General features: G+C 41.5%; 2 protein-coding genes across 2 annotated transcripts in view; both read left to right on the forward strand.

Moving 5' to 3' along the window:
* Positions 1-211: 211 nt before the first annotated feature.
* cab39l1 (calcium binding protein 39, like 1) lies at positions 212-9,261 on the forward strand. Its single transcript, XM_063499460.1, has 9 exons — positions 212-571; positions 1,126-1,273; positions 1,373-1,537; positions 1,725-1,843; positions 4,910-5,078; positions 5,168-5,227; positions 5,310-5,375; positions 5,481-5,624; positions 6,210-9,261. Exons 2-9 carry the CDS (start codon positions 1,157-1,159, stop codon positions 6,399-6,401), a joined length of 1,032 nt encoding a protein of 343 aa, XP_063355530.1. The 5' UTR covers positions 212-571; positions 1,126-1,156; the 3' UTR covers positions 6,402-9,261.
* Positions 9,262-14,979: 5,718 nt separating this feature from the next.
* The window catches only part of gpc3 (glypican 3), a 129,195-nt gene continuing 128,459 nt past the window's right edge, over positions 14,980-15,715 (forward strand). The window contains exon 1 of the mRNA XM_063487933.1: positions 14,980-15,406. Coding sequence (XP_063344003.1) covers positions 15,250-15,406 — 157 coding nt within the window. The 5' untranslated portion in view covers positions 14,980-15,249. The remainder of the gene's footprint in view (positions 15,407-15,715) is intronic.

The following is a 15,715-nucleotide window of genomic DNA, read 5'->3' on the forward strand; positions in this document are numbered from 1 at the left end:
CTCTTCCCGAGAATTTAGATGCACTTGATTTCTATTAACGGGCTATCCGGTAGAGTGGCCTCCCTTCAAGTCTGCAACATACTCCCCCTCATTAGTATGTAACTTTGTGAAACATGCGCACCCGCAGTGGGGTAGAGGGCGTGCCCACATCACGCAAAAGTGATAGGATAAAATTGGTGTCAGTCATATTACATAGCAAAACATGACCGCCCATTGTCCCCGGGATGAGAAGAGGACGGGTGTTTCGGCAGAAAAGAACAGGGAAATGAAGTTGACAGACGGGCAAGCCCAGCAGCAAGTCACTCTGTAATAACTAGGAAGCTAGCAAGTTCGATGACAGGGGTCACTAGAAGTGAAATTTACGTCAAATATCACTGCTATGAATGTCTCTAGTTTGAGGAAGTTGTAGCTACAGTTAGGGGACGTTAGGGTAGCTACAGCTGTCAGACAACGTTACAGACTTTTTCAAAGTAACGTTACAGTGGATACTGAAAGTGGAGACGACTCGCTAGCCCGCTAGCTCACCTTTGGTCACCGAGCGTCTTTGAAGTTCAAAGCTACCCTTCATTCGGTGAGTGTACACAGCCTGAAGTAAATATTTCAGCAGGGTGTTTTGTGCGTGTGTGCTTCCCCACAACCGTCGTTCTCTAACTGCGTCCTGTTGGTAGTTGCCTTGTTTCTAGCTATAGCTAACTAGGTCACAAGCTAGCTCAACTTTTCCGATGAGCATGCTGCAACGTTGACATTTTGACGTCCTGTTCTCCGTTACATCCTTGTTTTGGTTAGAAAGCTTGCCTTCTACTGTTCAGCTGACCCAGCTTAGTTTGAAAGTGGACTAATATAGACTAATATAATGAATCCACCCTAAACTCGACGTAAGAAACGTTAAGTACGAAAAGTTGCTAGCCTTTTTTTCGACTAACGTGAAGTAGCGTTGTGAGTTACTTTAAACTTTAGTCTCTTCCTTATGAGCTTCTGTCTTTAGCCAAACGCCGTAACTCACTCATGTGTAGCTCATCAGGTGAAGTTTTTTTTTTTTTTTAAGCGATTTCCTGATGCAAAGAGGTGCAGGAAGTCGAATAGGTTTATTTGTACAATTTTAAAACCCGTGTCATGTTTCATCAGAGATCTGGTCTTGGATTACCTGTCTTCAGCCATGCCTTTTCCTTTTGGAAAGTCTCAGAAGAACCCAGCTGAGATAGTGAAGAGTCTGAAGGACCATGTTGCATACATGGAAAAGCTGGATGCTGGTGACAGCAAGAAGTGTGAAAAGGTCAGCTGTGGATTTCTCTTAGGATGGCATGAATGTTAAAACTTGCAATAACTCTGAGCAGCAGCTGATCATACTTTTTTACCCCCTCCTGTTATTAAGGTTGCAGAGGAGGTGTCCAAAAATCTTGCCTCACTGAAGGAAGTACTTTGTGGAACAGGTGACAAGGAGCCCCAAACTGAAGCAGTGGCTCAGCTTGCACAGGAGCTGTACAACACCAACCTTCTCATTTCTCTCATTGCAAACCTACAGAAGATTGATTTCGAGGTAGGAGGAAAAAAATGCCTTCTTTCTGCAATGACTTTATGAGTTTAAAGTATTGATTGCTTGGTGCACACATTGAATGATCAGGGGGAGTGCGTGTTTGCATGCCTGATTTGAACGTCTATGCCCAAAGCAAAAAAAAAAAACCTGTGCATATCAGCACCCAGTCTGAGTGGTTGTTACTGTGCAGGGGAAGAAGGATGTGGTCCATTTGTTCAGCAATATTGTGAGACGTCAGATTGGCACCCGCACGCCCACGGTAGAATACATTTCTACACACCCACAGATCCTCTTCATGCTTCTCAAAGGGTAAGTTCATATTTTCAGTGTACAGAAACTCAGTGTTTGGTCATTTGATGTTCAGTCTGACTGCTCTTTGTCCATTTACATGCATTAACAACAGATCCACCCTTAGAGCCTCATAAACAAACAAACAAATGCTTAGCATGAAATAAAAAGCATTTGGCTTTTGCTTTTTAGGTACAAATACCTTCCTTTAACATGCCTTGCAGTCTTCTGCATTAGCCAGTATGAGTTTCAACAACTCCCACAGGAACAAGCATGAACTTGCTCACATGTGGGCTACACATGTAGATGGATGGATAAAGCAAAAAGTACAGTGCTAGTTTTACAGCTCTGAAAAACTGAGTCATCCTGCTCACTCACTCAGAGACCAGCTGCATGCTCCGGCTGCTGTTTGGTGGATCGAATGCCATCTTATCCGGTTGAATGTCACAACTATAAAGAGGAAGATTTGGTTTGTTTATGAGAGGCAGACATCAAAACCTGACATTTAACGTTGATGTCTCGGTTTGTTACACTGCTAATGAACTCCCTTGTTGTGCGTGGGGAAATTGTGTACTTTTCGCACAGGAAAAAAATACCTCTCCGTGGAAAATGAGATCTAGAAATGTCACGTTCAACCCAAAATTATACCAAACAACTTCATTGATCCCACTATGAGCGATTTGTTGTACACAAAACACAGGAACATTCATACAAATGGATGGGCAATAATGTGGAAGGAGATGGATTAAAATAGAAATATATGAATAAAAGAAATACTAATAGAATCTAAACTACACAGAGCATTTTGTACTATGATTGCAGAGGGAAAGATTGTCCAAAGAGGTAAAACATTACGACACCCTGATGGCTGCAGAGGCAGCTCACTTACAAGACCACATTCAGCCAAAACACTTCCTGCTTTCATAGAAAATGTTTTTTCTCTTTTTGGTTCACTGATGAGCTTGTGAACAACTTTTAATAATAATGCTGTTCAGGCTGCTTCTACTGTTTACCATTAAACCAATAGATAAAAGGAAAAAACTGTGTAGACTCACAAAAAGTGGACAGTGGGTAACAGGACTGGCAAAAAAAAAGTATTTAGGCTGTGGAGAAACTGATTTTTTTGTTGTTGCCCTCTGTGGTCATAATAAACCTGGGGATCATGAGAAATGCCACCAAAATATTTGTATAACGGTTCCCACACATCACCTATTTAAAGCCTCTTTCAGACGTTCAGTCCTCTCTGCTCATCAGAGACATCTGAATATGTCAGCGTCATGTATGAATGGCCCCCCGGCTACTTTTCCATGTAAAAAGTCACAGCTTTTAATACTGCAAGAATCTGAATGCATGCCCTTCACATGAACCAATAGGCTCACATGTCTTGCTCCAGTATCTTGCGTTGCCCTGCTTTTGTTAAGAAACATGAGAATGCTTTAAAGAACAACAACATGAGGGGGCGAAGAAAAAGAAGTTTGTATGAGACACCTGCTTTCCTTCTGTTTCACAGTCTTGCACTGCTCAAGCTCATTAAGACCTCAAAACAGATTGTTCTTTAAATAAATTGTTGTACATGTCACAGAGGACAAAGCATGAACATCTGGGTTGCTCCACATTTTAGCACAAAATTCGAAAGGCACAGTTTGTGTACATTTAATGGCCAGATGGGTGCACAGACCTCTCGAAAATCACAAAATGCCTTTCACATCTGTGTAAAGGTTGTTCACTTTGCATCATTTGTATCATTTCACATCTATTACACATTGAAATGTTTATAAAATCCAAGTTTACGTAAGTCTCTGCCAGGCCTCTGTCTGAAGAAGTCTGCGACAGGTTGGATTAATCAAAGTCAGCAGTGACGGTAGTTTGTTCATAACTAACCTGCAGCAGCAGAGAGCAGTGCGATAACATATGCTGTTACAGGGTCCATTGTGATCGAACTACAAAATCCTTACCTTCAGACTGGTAGGTGTTTTTATAAACTGGACTGTAACGTTTTCTCAGCTCCATATGGGACGTTGCGTTTCTAATTATCCAAGCGACCAGAAGCATTTGACGTTTCTTGATGTGCTGTCAAATATCTGGCAGAGCTTAAGGGACACTGTCTAGCATAAGAGGGTTATGGCTCATTCTGTCATAGTTGTGAGAATGTAGGGATGAAACCGGGATGGGCGTTAACTTAAGTTATCTGAATACTGTCTCTTTAACAGATTGATGAGAGGGCTTATAATGCATTCTTTGCAGCTCCTTGATTTAACCCAAGAATATATCACACTAAGAAATAGTACAGCGTCCACTACTGTAAATAATAAAGACTGAGAGTGTTAATGAGACCCTTTGAAAGCACACAGCAGCCTTTTTATTAAAAGTTACTATTGTGACGTTGTATAAACAGTTCTCAAACAAAACTCTTGCCATTTTTCTACCTGCTTAAATGAGTATAACAAGCTTTGCATCCTGTGCTCCTCTCCCTGCCAAGTAAGCAAATTGCATTGGTTCAGACTTTCCATTCACACTTAACAAAACATAGTTTTCTCCCAAAGTTTTTCATAATTAATGAGCACAACTGATCTAAAATCACTGCTTATTGGTCATCTTTAGATGAGTACATAAGTGCTCCAAAATGCGAAGATCTGGTTTCAGGGTAGTGACCTATGGAGGATACTGCCATTCAGCAGACTTGTTTTGGACCAGATGTAACACTTTTTATTTATTTATTTGTTTTAAGGATCTCTTACACATTCCTCAATTATCAAATTCAGCAGGCTCTTTTAAAAATATAAAAAATATTTTGGCGATTTACAGAATCTGTTCCATAAGTTTTAGCCTCGTTTAAATTCTCAGTGTCACTGAGTGATTGACGACTTCTCTGCGTGTAGATCGCTGCTGCTGTACTCACGTTCTGCCTTAGTTTAATCCACTTGTTTATTTTTGCGAGGATCTCGTTCCTTCGTCACTGGAAACACAGAGTTGATGTCAAACTAACAGTGAAAGTGTTTAGGATGTGATTATACATCTCGAGTGAAAGTTGTATAACTGGTGATGAGTTCACCATCACTTGGACCTGACATGTATGAACCTGTGCAGATACGAGGCTCCAGAAGTGGCTCTTAACTGTGGGATGATGCTGAGAGAGTGCCTGCGTCACGAGCCTTTGGCGAGGATAGTGCTCTTCTCTGAAGACTTCTTCTGCTTCTTCCATTATGTGGAGCTCTCAACCTTTGACATCGCCTCAGATGCTTTTGCCTCATTCAAGGTACACTAATATATATATTTTTTTTAATGGCAAGATTAACATCCTGACTGTTCCTAGCTGATATCTTGGCCTCTTCTATTCCCCATCAGGATCTTCTCACGAGACACAAGATTATGTGTGCAGACTTCCTGGAGAATAATTATGACAGAGTGAGCTTTCTTGAGTGGTTTTGATATTTAATTGGAAAAACTGCTCATTCTTTACCCAGCTTACGTTTGAAATTTTTATCAGGTGTTTACAGAGTATGAAAAGCTTCTGCACTCTGAGAACTACGTCACAAAACGGCAGTCTTTGAAGGTACATCCTCCCGCTCCTGCTCAATCTTAAGTTTAACTGACAAGTTTGTGGACTGATTCTGTAAACTCTCATGTTTATTTATTTATTTATTTATTTATTTATTAGCTCCTAGGTGAACTTCTCCTGGATAGGCACAACTTCACTGTCATGACGAGGTACATCAGTCGGGCAGAGAACTTGAAGCTGATGATGAACCTGCTGAGAGATAACAGCCGAAACATCCAGTTTGAAGCATTCCACGTCTTCAAGGTGCGCAAAAAATTTCTCAAAATCCACTCTTAATAAATCTGAATTGTGTCATGAAAACCCCAAATACCTGCTACCTTAAGTTGGTGTAATATTGAATGTGGTTTTTAAAGACTTGTTTGAGCTGAAGGAATAAACTTACCAAAGCAGTTTGTGTTCCCCAAACAAAGGTTTTGTTTAGTCAGGCTGAGTCATTGTGATTTCTCTTATTTAAACGTTTGGTTGCTGCTAACAGCTTCACCTCTCATGTTTTTACTGCCAGCTGGATATTTGGCCAGCTTTCTGTTATGCCAGTCTTTAGTATCATTCAGCTGCTTCTCCAAAGAGTCTCCTGTCCAGCAGTTGGTCAGTCAGGAGGACTCCAACTCTGTTGTGTTGGACTACAGCTGGCGAAGGTGTCCTTGATCTGCTCTGGAGATGGGATCACTGAACCTAATCAGATCCTGCAGCAGGAGGAGAACTGGTTCATGATCAGAGCAGAACAAGAATTACCGTCGCAGCTGCAGTGCAAGACTTTGGCTAAAAGTTGATTCACTGGACTCTGTGCAAACAAATGGTACTTAAACCTTTTACATAATCTTTCCAAAGGTATTTGTTGCAAACCCCAACAAGACTCAGCCCGTGATGGACATCCTTCTGAAGAACCAGACCAAGCTCGTGGAGTTCCTTGGCAACTTCCAGACGGATAGATCTGAGGACGAGCAGTTCTGCGATGAGAAAAACTATCTGATCAAGCAAATCAAAGACCTGAAGAGACCCACAGCGTCCGAGGAAGCTTAATGCAGTCGTTCCATGCCAATAATGGGACGACTGCTGTCAGGTGGTAGATTTTAGAGGTGGTGGTTCAAGAGGAAAAAACAAAACAAAATAAAAACATGCATCATTAAAAGTTAATACTAAGTATAAAAAAATAGGAAAAGTTAAGATTACTTCCTTCACTTTCTGGCTTAGTGTGGATGTGGAGGTTCTTTCCATCCAGCAACCTGAGTGGGCCAAGAACTGTTATTTAAACCGCAGTGCTTCTTATTTAGTGATAACCAAATGCCTTTTGGTTCCTTCTTCTAATGTTGGACCTTAAGCTGTTACTTTTCCACATACATGGAAATTCACAACCAGCTTGAGCACTGAGGTCATTTTCCAGAACTTGTACATGCTTTAGAGATTGAAAGGTTGAGAGGTAAATATATTATTTTTCTAATGTATCTTTTATGCTAAAACATTTAAAGCCTCCAGTAACTCTTCTTTCCGAATGATGCTTATTCTCATTGCTTAGGTTTGGTTTATTGCCTCTTTTTTCTTTTTTTTTTTTTTTTGGAAAGCTGTTCTTTGTACAGGGACTGTCTTTAGAAATCCAGCTTTAGAAGAGTGGCAGGTCAGCTCATATTGGGCAGGTCAGCTCGTAGTAGTAACATTTGGCAATTATTGCGCAGTTTTCAGGCTTTCGTTGGCGTGCACGCGATTACGCTGGTCAGAAACGACCCCGCAGTGCTGCACTAGCCAATGCATTAGCTGTCACAGGAAGAGAAAATCAAAACCATAGAGGAATCAATTAATTGTACTGTGATTTTTCAGGCTGTGCTCAGCGACGCTTACATGACTGAAATAGAAACAAGGCATCAGATAACCCCGCAGGCTACCAGCCCATCCGTTCACAGCTAACGCGGACAGCCAGGATACACCAATTGATCTCGCTGGAAGCGCTTCATTTCTTCTTCACGTTCTAAAACTGATGGCAACAAATTAACAAAAAATCATAAAAATGTTACACTGTTACACCTGATATATTCATATCGGAGCACGGTGTGTTATTGAACCACAGACCTTTATAATAATGTTAATCGGGGTCGTGTTTTCCCCTGGGTAATTTCACTGCTACACTGGACTTGATTAGTCTGAAGACTGAAATATTACTAAAACAAAATGACATTTCACCTCAGAAACCACACAAATGCAAACTCCTAACCACACCATCATTCACTTAATACAGAAGAGACAAACTGCTTAAGGAGACGGTAAAATGTTAGGTTGGCTCTCTTTTCTGATATGATTATAACAGTGACACAGTGCATAACAACATGCCTGCAAAGCATCAGAACAGTAGGTCCCATCGGATGTCACAGTATTGTCAGGATAACCACATGCACTGTTCCACATGAGATTTTTGGATGATGAGCACTGACTTTACTCCTCACGTGCATCACCAGAGCTCAGTTGAAATAATTGCCCTATTTCTGCTGTTGTTGTTGTTATAGTGGCTGAAATTACAGCGTTTCAGAATGCGTTGTCTGTGCAGACTGTTAGTGTATATACCTCATGGGATTTGAGTTTGCGGATGCTGGTTTGTTTTTTTTTTCTTTTTTCTTTTCCTTGACGAGATATTTAATTTGACATTTGACCAAAACAAAAGCACACAGCAGTGGTTTGAATGCATGCCGACATGTGATACATTTGTTCCGACATGAGCAGGGACTGCAGCCTGGTTTTCACAATGGAAAACTGGATCCTTTTTTTTTTTTTTTTTAAACTTAAACTTTTCATTGTGCGGTACCTCACAAATGTTAATTCATAATGAATTGCAGTGTGGTACCTTGTAATGAATTTTTGCCTTATTTAATGACATTTCATGGATCATGATTGATCCTTTCAATTTCTAATTTGTTTTAAACCAAAGCTGATATGAAAAAAAGGGTTTAAAAATGTAAAAGATTAATTAAAAAAATGTTCATTTCAGGTCCCAAATACATTAGCAGTTAATTTCTCGGGTTCATGCGTAGACCAGGTTTATTACTAACTGCGATACTTGCTTATATGTAAACCCTGGGAGTGTAAATATATTTTAAGAGATCTGTAGTAGGCACCACACAGTGTAGTTTTCAGTTGGGTTGATTTGGCTTGATCATTCTTTGGTCCACTTCATGAGACCGTCACAAAGAGTGAGGACTTTCAGGAGCCATTAAATAATTTGATAAACTTGCTGTGAATGTGGTACATGATGCATAGATAAACTGAAGTCCTACACACAGTGCATTGTCATGTCATCAGTTTAGAAACTATAAAACAAATTAAAACTGTGAGAATATATTGGGTATAATCCGTAAACACAGTGGTCATTACTGATGTCTCCGTGCAGTTGACTTATAGATTTACTGAGGACAAAAAGTCTGTTATCAGTAATAATTAAAACTGTTTACGTTTTGTTTTTGTTTTTTAATGGAAGGAGGGAAAAAAAATTATTGCCCGTATGAATTTGTATGCAGACTTTCTTGAAATTTGGCCCCAGTCATGACATGCACTTTTAGAAGGATGTGTTGTGCGCAGCCATCCCACTAGGGGGTGCTGTTAGCAACAGTTGGCACCTTGTGTTAGTTGTACAAACAAAGCATTTCAAGTTTCTTTAACCCTACCTCCTGTTATGAATATACGAGTCACTGGCAATATGTAGTCACAAATTTAAATTCCTTAAAATCAATAATATGTATGAAATGAATTAAACTTTTCTGGGTTATTGTGCTTTACGTTTTTTTGGACTCTGTTGCCTTCTTTTCTTTCTTTACCTTTCCACACTGGATATTTTATTTTCTTCGGGAGCAAATTATGTGTACATAACTTTATAAAGGATAAGTGAAGTGTGAAAGCATTCATGAAAATAAAATGTTATTGCAATGTTTTGTTTTGCATTGTTTTTGTTGCCTAAACAATTATTACACATGAATGTGTAGGGTGATACAGAGTGTGGTAGTCACTTACTAGTTTATCTCTCACAGCAAAGCTTTAATCATCTTAGTAAATAAATAAAACTCATGAAATTACGCCAGACTTTTAGGAAACTACCACAAATGAATGTATGATATTTATAATAAGGGTGCAAATCAATAAAACCTCAGGACTAATAACGTTGTAGCAAACAGTTAATTATTAAAAGACCGCACTGGGTGTCACTCCTCTCAGCTCCTGGCACAAAAGAGGGCAGCTTCCACCCAGAGCTTGTTGGCTGTTTTGTATTAGTATTTCTCAAGTGCTGCTACACAGAGCAAATTTTTAACACAGCTTTTCAAAACATCGTATCCTGAACAATTCCAGCTCATTCTTCTTCAAAGAATCTCTCAAGCTCCTCCAGATTTCATGGTCTTCCAGCATAGATCCTGGTCTTCAGTTCAGCACAGAGATTTTCAGTGGGATTCAAGTCAGGGATTTGTGCCGGCCAGTCAGGAACGTTTACTTTGGTCTTCTGGAGGTAGTTCTTCACCAGGAGCAACAAATTTTGGGCCGTTGTTGTGTTTGAAGATAAAGAGACGACCCAGACTCAGGTTTGTTTCTGACTGCTTGAGGTTTTCTTTTAAAATCTTCACATAAACCTTCTTTGTTTGTGATTCCTTCCACCTTGATGAGATTCCCAGTTTGAGACTCACTGAAGCATCCGCACATCATGATCCTCCCACCACCGTGTTTCACTGTGGGAACGGTGTCCTTTGAGTTGCACATCTTTGATGTACCAAAGGATGCTTCCAGTGTGCATTATCTCACTCTTTGCACAGCACTGGTTTGTGTTATGGCCCAATAAAAAGAGCAGTTTTTCAGCTGAGATAATAATATTGAGCTTGGTCATTTTATTTTTCCGGAATAATTCTGTTATTGTGTGCAAATACAAATAATTTATGCCTTCTAAAGAAAACTAGTTTGTTTCAAAATGCTATTTTCAAAATCTCTGTTCTTTAATAAAAACTTTAAAATTCATAGCAGGGCTGATAATTTTGTCCACATCTGCATGCGTTCTTCAAGCTGACTCTAAGTAAAAGAGCAGGGTGTATCGAAAGCGGAGTGGGCAGTAGTATCGTGATTTATGAGATGAATCATCATCAGTTTGCAAATTCTGATTCAGAATGACTGACACTGATTCTGAGGATAGAAACAAAGTATCTATCCGATACCAATACCATCGTTGGTATCAATACTATCGATATTTTGATTGATCCTCTCACGTGTAGCAGGCAGTGCGACGGCAGGAGGAGCAACTTTATCTGTGCTGGAGTTGGGCGCAGTTTTGATGGCGGGGGTAACCCCGAGCCACCTACAGGCACCAATGTAAACCACTGAGCCACCCTGCTGCTGCTACCAATGCACACAATGGACTCTGCATTTTTTTCCCTGTGTTTCTATGATGATCCCTTTTCTTGTGTCTGTGCAGACATCAATCACATATTGCAGATGAGTAAAGTAAAATGGCAGCTGGGGGCCTTCTTTCTCTTTACGCAGCCAATCACAGGCTTTCTAACACACATACAGCCTGGGAAACTAGCTCAAAGTTCAACCAGAGAAGACGGAAAGTAGGCAACACTGCAGCTCGGCTCCACGGTGGAGAGGGGAGTGCTGCCCTGCTTTGGAAAGGCCGTGCATCCCTCTGCTTGACAGCTGCAAACAGAGCTTTATTAAATGGTGTTTTGTGTGGGACTGCAGAGGAGGGACATCCTGGCTGCGGACAGCACAGGAGGCTATGTGGGGGCAGGGTTTTACTGGGGTTATAGGTCACAAGCTTCCTGGGTTTCTTTGGCCAGCACGGCGGTGAATGGATGAGTGAGATGGGTCAATAAAACTGATCTCACTTCAGGTTTCATATTCAGATTGTTTTTTTCTTCCCTAGCAGATGTCGCTTCAGAGGAAAGCTTGTAGATATATGATGCCAAATATCTACAAGTGCATTGATTATTAGTGGATTTAAGGACGCACATCCGCCTGCGCTCCTGCCCCCACCCCCACAAAGAGGAAGAAATACAGAAAGGAAAAAAGATGCTGTTACAATTTCATGAATGACAAAAGTTTTTTTTTTTTTTGCGCTGAAGGGTGGTAAAAGGAATACACTGAGATGGAAAATCCACAGAGATACTGCGAGATTTCTGCTTTATGGGAAGCCCCCGTTGGTTTGACTACACCCATTAAACTGAATGAAGCTCAACACGATCAGAGGTAAGCCGTGTGCTGACAACTGCGCTAATAGAAACGTTTGATTGACAAGGTCTGGATATAAAGTCTGATGCGGCTGTTGATTAGTTTGTCGGCACCTCCTGCGCATTAATCTGAACGCTGTGTGAGGCAGTATTGGATCTATTGGATTACTCAGTCTTGGTGTAATCTGCACACGAAGGCTGACAATAGCTTGTTAAAGTGCATTTGCTCAGGTCGCAAATGAAGGCCGATCTCTTTATTAATCCGCGAAGACCTAAACATGAACCCGCTTACTGCTCAGCAGCCGGCACTGATTGTCTTAATTGCGTCATTAGATTGATTGAGTGCTATTCTTTAATTGAGGGACTCCATGCGCTCATCAGTGCAGCATCAGACGCCGCTGGCGCCACTTCGTGAAAGCAGAGCAGAGCAGGGCAGGGCAGAGCTCTCCGGCCTTCTGAAACTTTTAGTTCAGGGATAAAAAGCGAACAAAGATGACTTCCGATGTTGTTTCCTGAAATATGGTTTTGGAAAATGGAGCGTCGTAAGTTTAAGCTTCCTCCTGCTTCTCCAAACTCTAGTGAAACACGTGGGCCGTGCAGATATCGTGGAGAGAAACCTCTAGAACTGGTGTGGCTCGATCGAAGAGAAAGGCTTGATTGTAACCTTTGGGTAATGTGGAGTACCAAAGCTGGCCTGCACTCGTGCAAAACTCGGGGTACGTCGGATCATTTGTGAGGCGTTTTCACGGTTTTATTTCTGAAAAATGAGACTTCACATTGGTGCAAAGGGAAACATCTCCATGTTTTCTCCACGCTGCACAGCTGCAGAACAGCTTCGATACCTCTGGCAGCCCAAATGATTTCCTCGGTGCATCAGCTGATTAAATCTGATGCATTGTTTAATTGCACAGGTTAATCGGATTTTTAAATGAGCAGACGGAATAATAATTTCCTTTAATGTGAAGGAGTGTGTGTGCACGTGTAACAGATCAGAATCTCTTGGACTGTAACTTTTGAGCGTCAGTTCAGGGCTAATGGCAACATGACCATCCTTTTTGCAATGTCGTGCCTGTAAACCGGCGTTTATCATGTTTAACGTCTTTTTAATTCTAATATAGAGCACGTTGGTGTTAATGAGTTTCCTATACCACTTAAAGGCAACACATGTATCCAGTCTTAATAATGCAATCCGTTTAAGTAATGAGATTCATTTTCTCCGTTTGATTTCGTTGCAGATGGTGCAGACTGGCGGTGTGTGGAAGTGATCCAGTTTATCACTTCCCTCCATTTTTGCCTCATGGTCCTCCAGCTAAGGTGCATCTAGTGTAGTTAGTGAAGTATTCAAAGTCTACTGCCCTAGTTGCCCCTTCTGTCTGGAGGGCTTGTTTTTCAGTTCACTTCAATTTTATTTGTGTTGCGCCCAATCAACAAGATGGCGTAAGGCGCTTTATATTGCCCCACAAACGAACACTTGGCGACAGTGGTAAGGAAAAACTCCCCTTTAACAAGAGGAAACCTCGAGCAGAACCAGGCTCATGTCTGAGATGAGTCTCCCCCCCCCCCCCTCTTTGGCTTTTGTCTTAGCTGTAGGAACCCAATGCAAGATAAAACGTTTAAATAAAATTGTAGCAAAGTTCCTAAAATGCAGTTTATAATATGTGAAGTTCATCATGTAACAGAGTTGATATATTCAGTTTATGGTAATTTATTAGTATCTTGACATACTTTTTTTTTTCTTTTTTTTAATGAAGACAGATTAGCTTTTATGTTATCTAAGTTTGAACTGAAGTATTGTAAAAGCCAATAATCAATGCAATTATTCATGTTGACTTAAGAGAATGTTTGTGTACAGTGGCTCGTTTTTAGCAAACGTTGCCAATAGCTCACTGTTCTCCAATGCAAGTTTATGAGTATAGTAAACGATTCTGGAAGCATAACGGAGAACATCTCAGCTGTGCTGATTTTTAAAAAAAGCAGTACATTGGCTAGTCGGGTACAGTGGTGTGTACTATGCTTTCAACATGGTGTAAACTGACACTAACCAGAACAAAGTTGAGGTGTGGACAATGGAAGAAGACAAATATCTAGGTTGATAAATGGATGCTTTAAAGTTGCCCAGGGAGTAGTACCTGGCCCACCCATCAATTTGTATTTTTAACATCGAAAAATATAACACAACATACCACTGGAACATAGAAGCAATGGTTGCTGGCCATTTAAAATAAATAAATAAATAAGAAAAAATCATCTTGTATAAGTGTGACAGTAAAAGCAGTCGGTGTCTGTCGCATGTGCTTCTTTACAGGTCTTTCCTCTGACATCTTCCCTCATGACTTTTCATTCCTTGAGATGAACACACTGTTGTCCCGGCAGTTCCAAAGTGCTCACAGTGCAGGTAGTAAACGCTCATCTACTGCAGTTTGTGCACTTAAGGTATTGCTGGTCACCTTTCCGCCTGTTCATAGCACTTAAACTCAGCTGGGCGTACAGTGAGTTTTGATGGTTTGCTCTCAGCTTCTGAAAGACTCTGCTGTGCAAATCCATGCAAAGCTCTCTGTTTCTCAGAAATGCAACACACGTGTGTTTTGTCTGTCCTGAGCAACACTTGAAAGACTGAAAGCCTTTCACAGCAGGCACGAGATGAGCTGGTGCTGCTGCTGTTTCTACTTCTGCTGTGATTCTGGTGTTGTGACACTTGCTGTTTTCAGATGGATGATTTAAATTTCAACACTTAGTGAAACAAATTTCTCATCGATTTACAATCAGCCAGATATTGAGTCCTGCATTTATTGGATTGTACTAATTTCTGTACAGTAAAAACTCACAAAACAACTTTTCTGACTTGATGAACTGTTCAGTCTGCGGAGGAGTTGAATAGCTTGTCCTTGTCTGTTGGGCAGCGTTTTTGCTGTTGACATGCACACTGAACACTAGATGGCACCATCTCAACTTTAATGCTTGTAGATCTGAGTGAAAGTAAGACTCATTTTAAACTGACATGAAGAAATTTGTATAATGTAACAGTGAGTTTTATGCTTTGTTCATACAGACTGCTGGTTGTGCACGATCTCCATGTGGATGAAAAATAAACTGCCGCTCATACAACATGTCTTTGGTGTTTTGTGTGCAGCTCCTGGTAAACACTGGTTTAAATGTATAGTGAAACGCACGAGTGGTGCGCCCCAGTTAAATCCCGTACGGTTAATCTAAAGCGGCTCGTGCAGCGCATTATTAAGCCCCTCATATTTCCACTCGAGCGCCCACACAGGGCCACTGTGTCAGCGCGCATCACTGAGGGGAGCTCTCTGTACGCGCAGCTAGCTTCACGCCGTGGCGCGCGCGCTTTTTAACGAGCGCGCACATGGATTCAGCGGGGGGTGGGGGGGTCGTTCATCCATCTGTGCGGAGAGATGAGACTCGCTGCTGCAAGTGAACAGGGACTCATAAGTTCTCGGGATCCATGTAGCTTCGCCAAGAAGCCCGAGAGAGCAGCTTTGCAGGGCGCACGGACTCTGGAAGGAGGAGAAGAGGAAAGCGGAAGGATGCTGATCCGAGCCGAGCCGGGAGCTGCAGCTTCACCTCATCAGCGCAAACGCTGGATCCTTCTGTAACTTTCAGCGCGCTGAACTTTACCGCTGCTACTTGCTCTACTGTCCGCTTTGGTTGAGTGCTGCTGCCCGTCAGCCATGGCTTCCTCACCGGTCCACAGTGCGCTCTTTCTGTGCGCCTTCCTCCAGCTGTTCTCCCTTCCCGGCGGACACGTGCCAAACTGCCAGGAGGTGCGCACAGTATTTCAGTCTCTGCACCCGGGCTCCAAGTGGGTCCCTGAAACCCCAGTGTCAGGTAACTCTCATTAATAAAGCTCGTAGATACGGGACGTTAATGTTTTACGTACTCCTGATAATGTTGTGGGATAGAGCACGTTTCTAACAATCAGCACCAACACATTAAGCCAGATATAGATTTTTTTCCCAGCGAATGGTACCACTATAGCGATTCTCTTGTCATCGAGCCTTTTTGTGTTTTGTTTTAAATGCTGACCCTTTCAGTGAGAGCCAACCCACACACACTCCATCCCTCTGGCTGAACGTTTACTAACCTGCTCTGAGAATTTAAAAAGGAAAAAAAATCTGGCCGCATTAAGCGGAATAT

This window comes from Pelmatolapia mariae, linkage group LG2 (assembly GCF_036321145.2).
Source record: "Pelmatolapia mariae isolate MD_Pm_ZW linkage group LG2, Pm_UMD_F_2, whole genome shotgun sequence".
Lineage (NCBI taxonomy): Eukaryota > Metazoa > Chordata > Actinopteri > Cichliformes > Cichlidae > Pelmatolapia > Pelmatolapia mariae.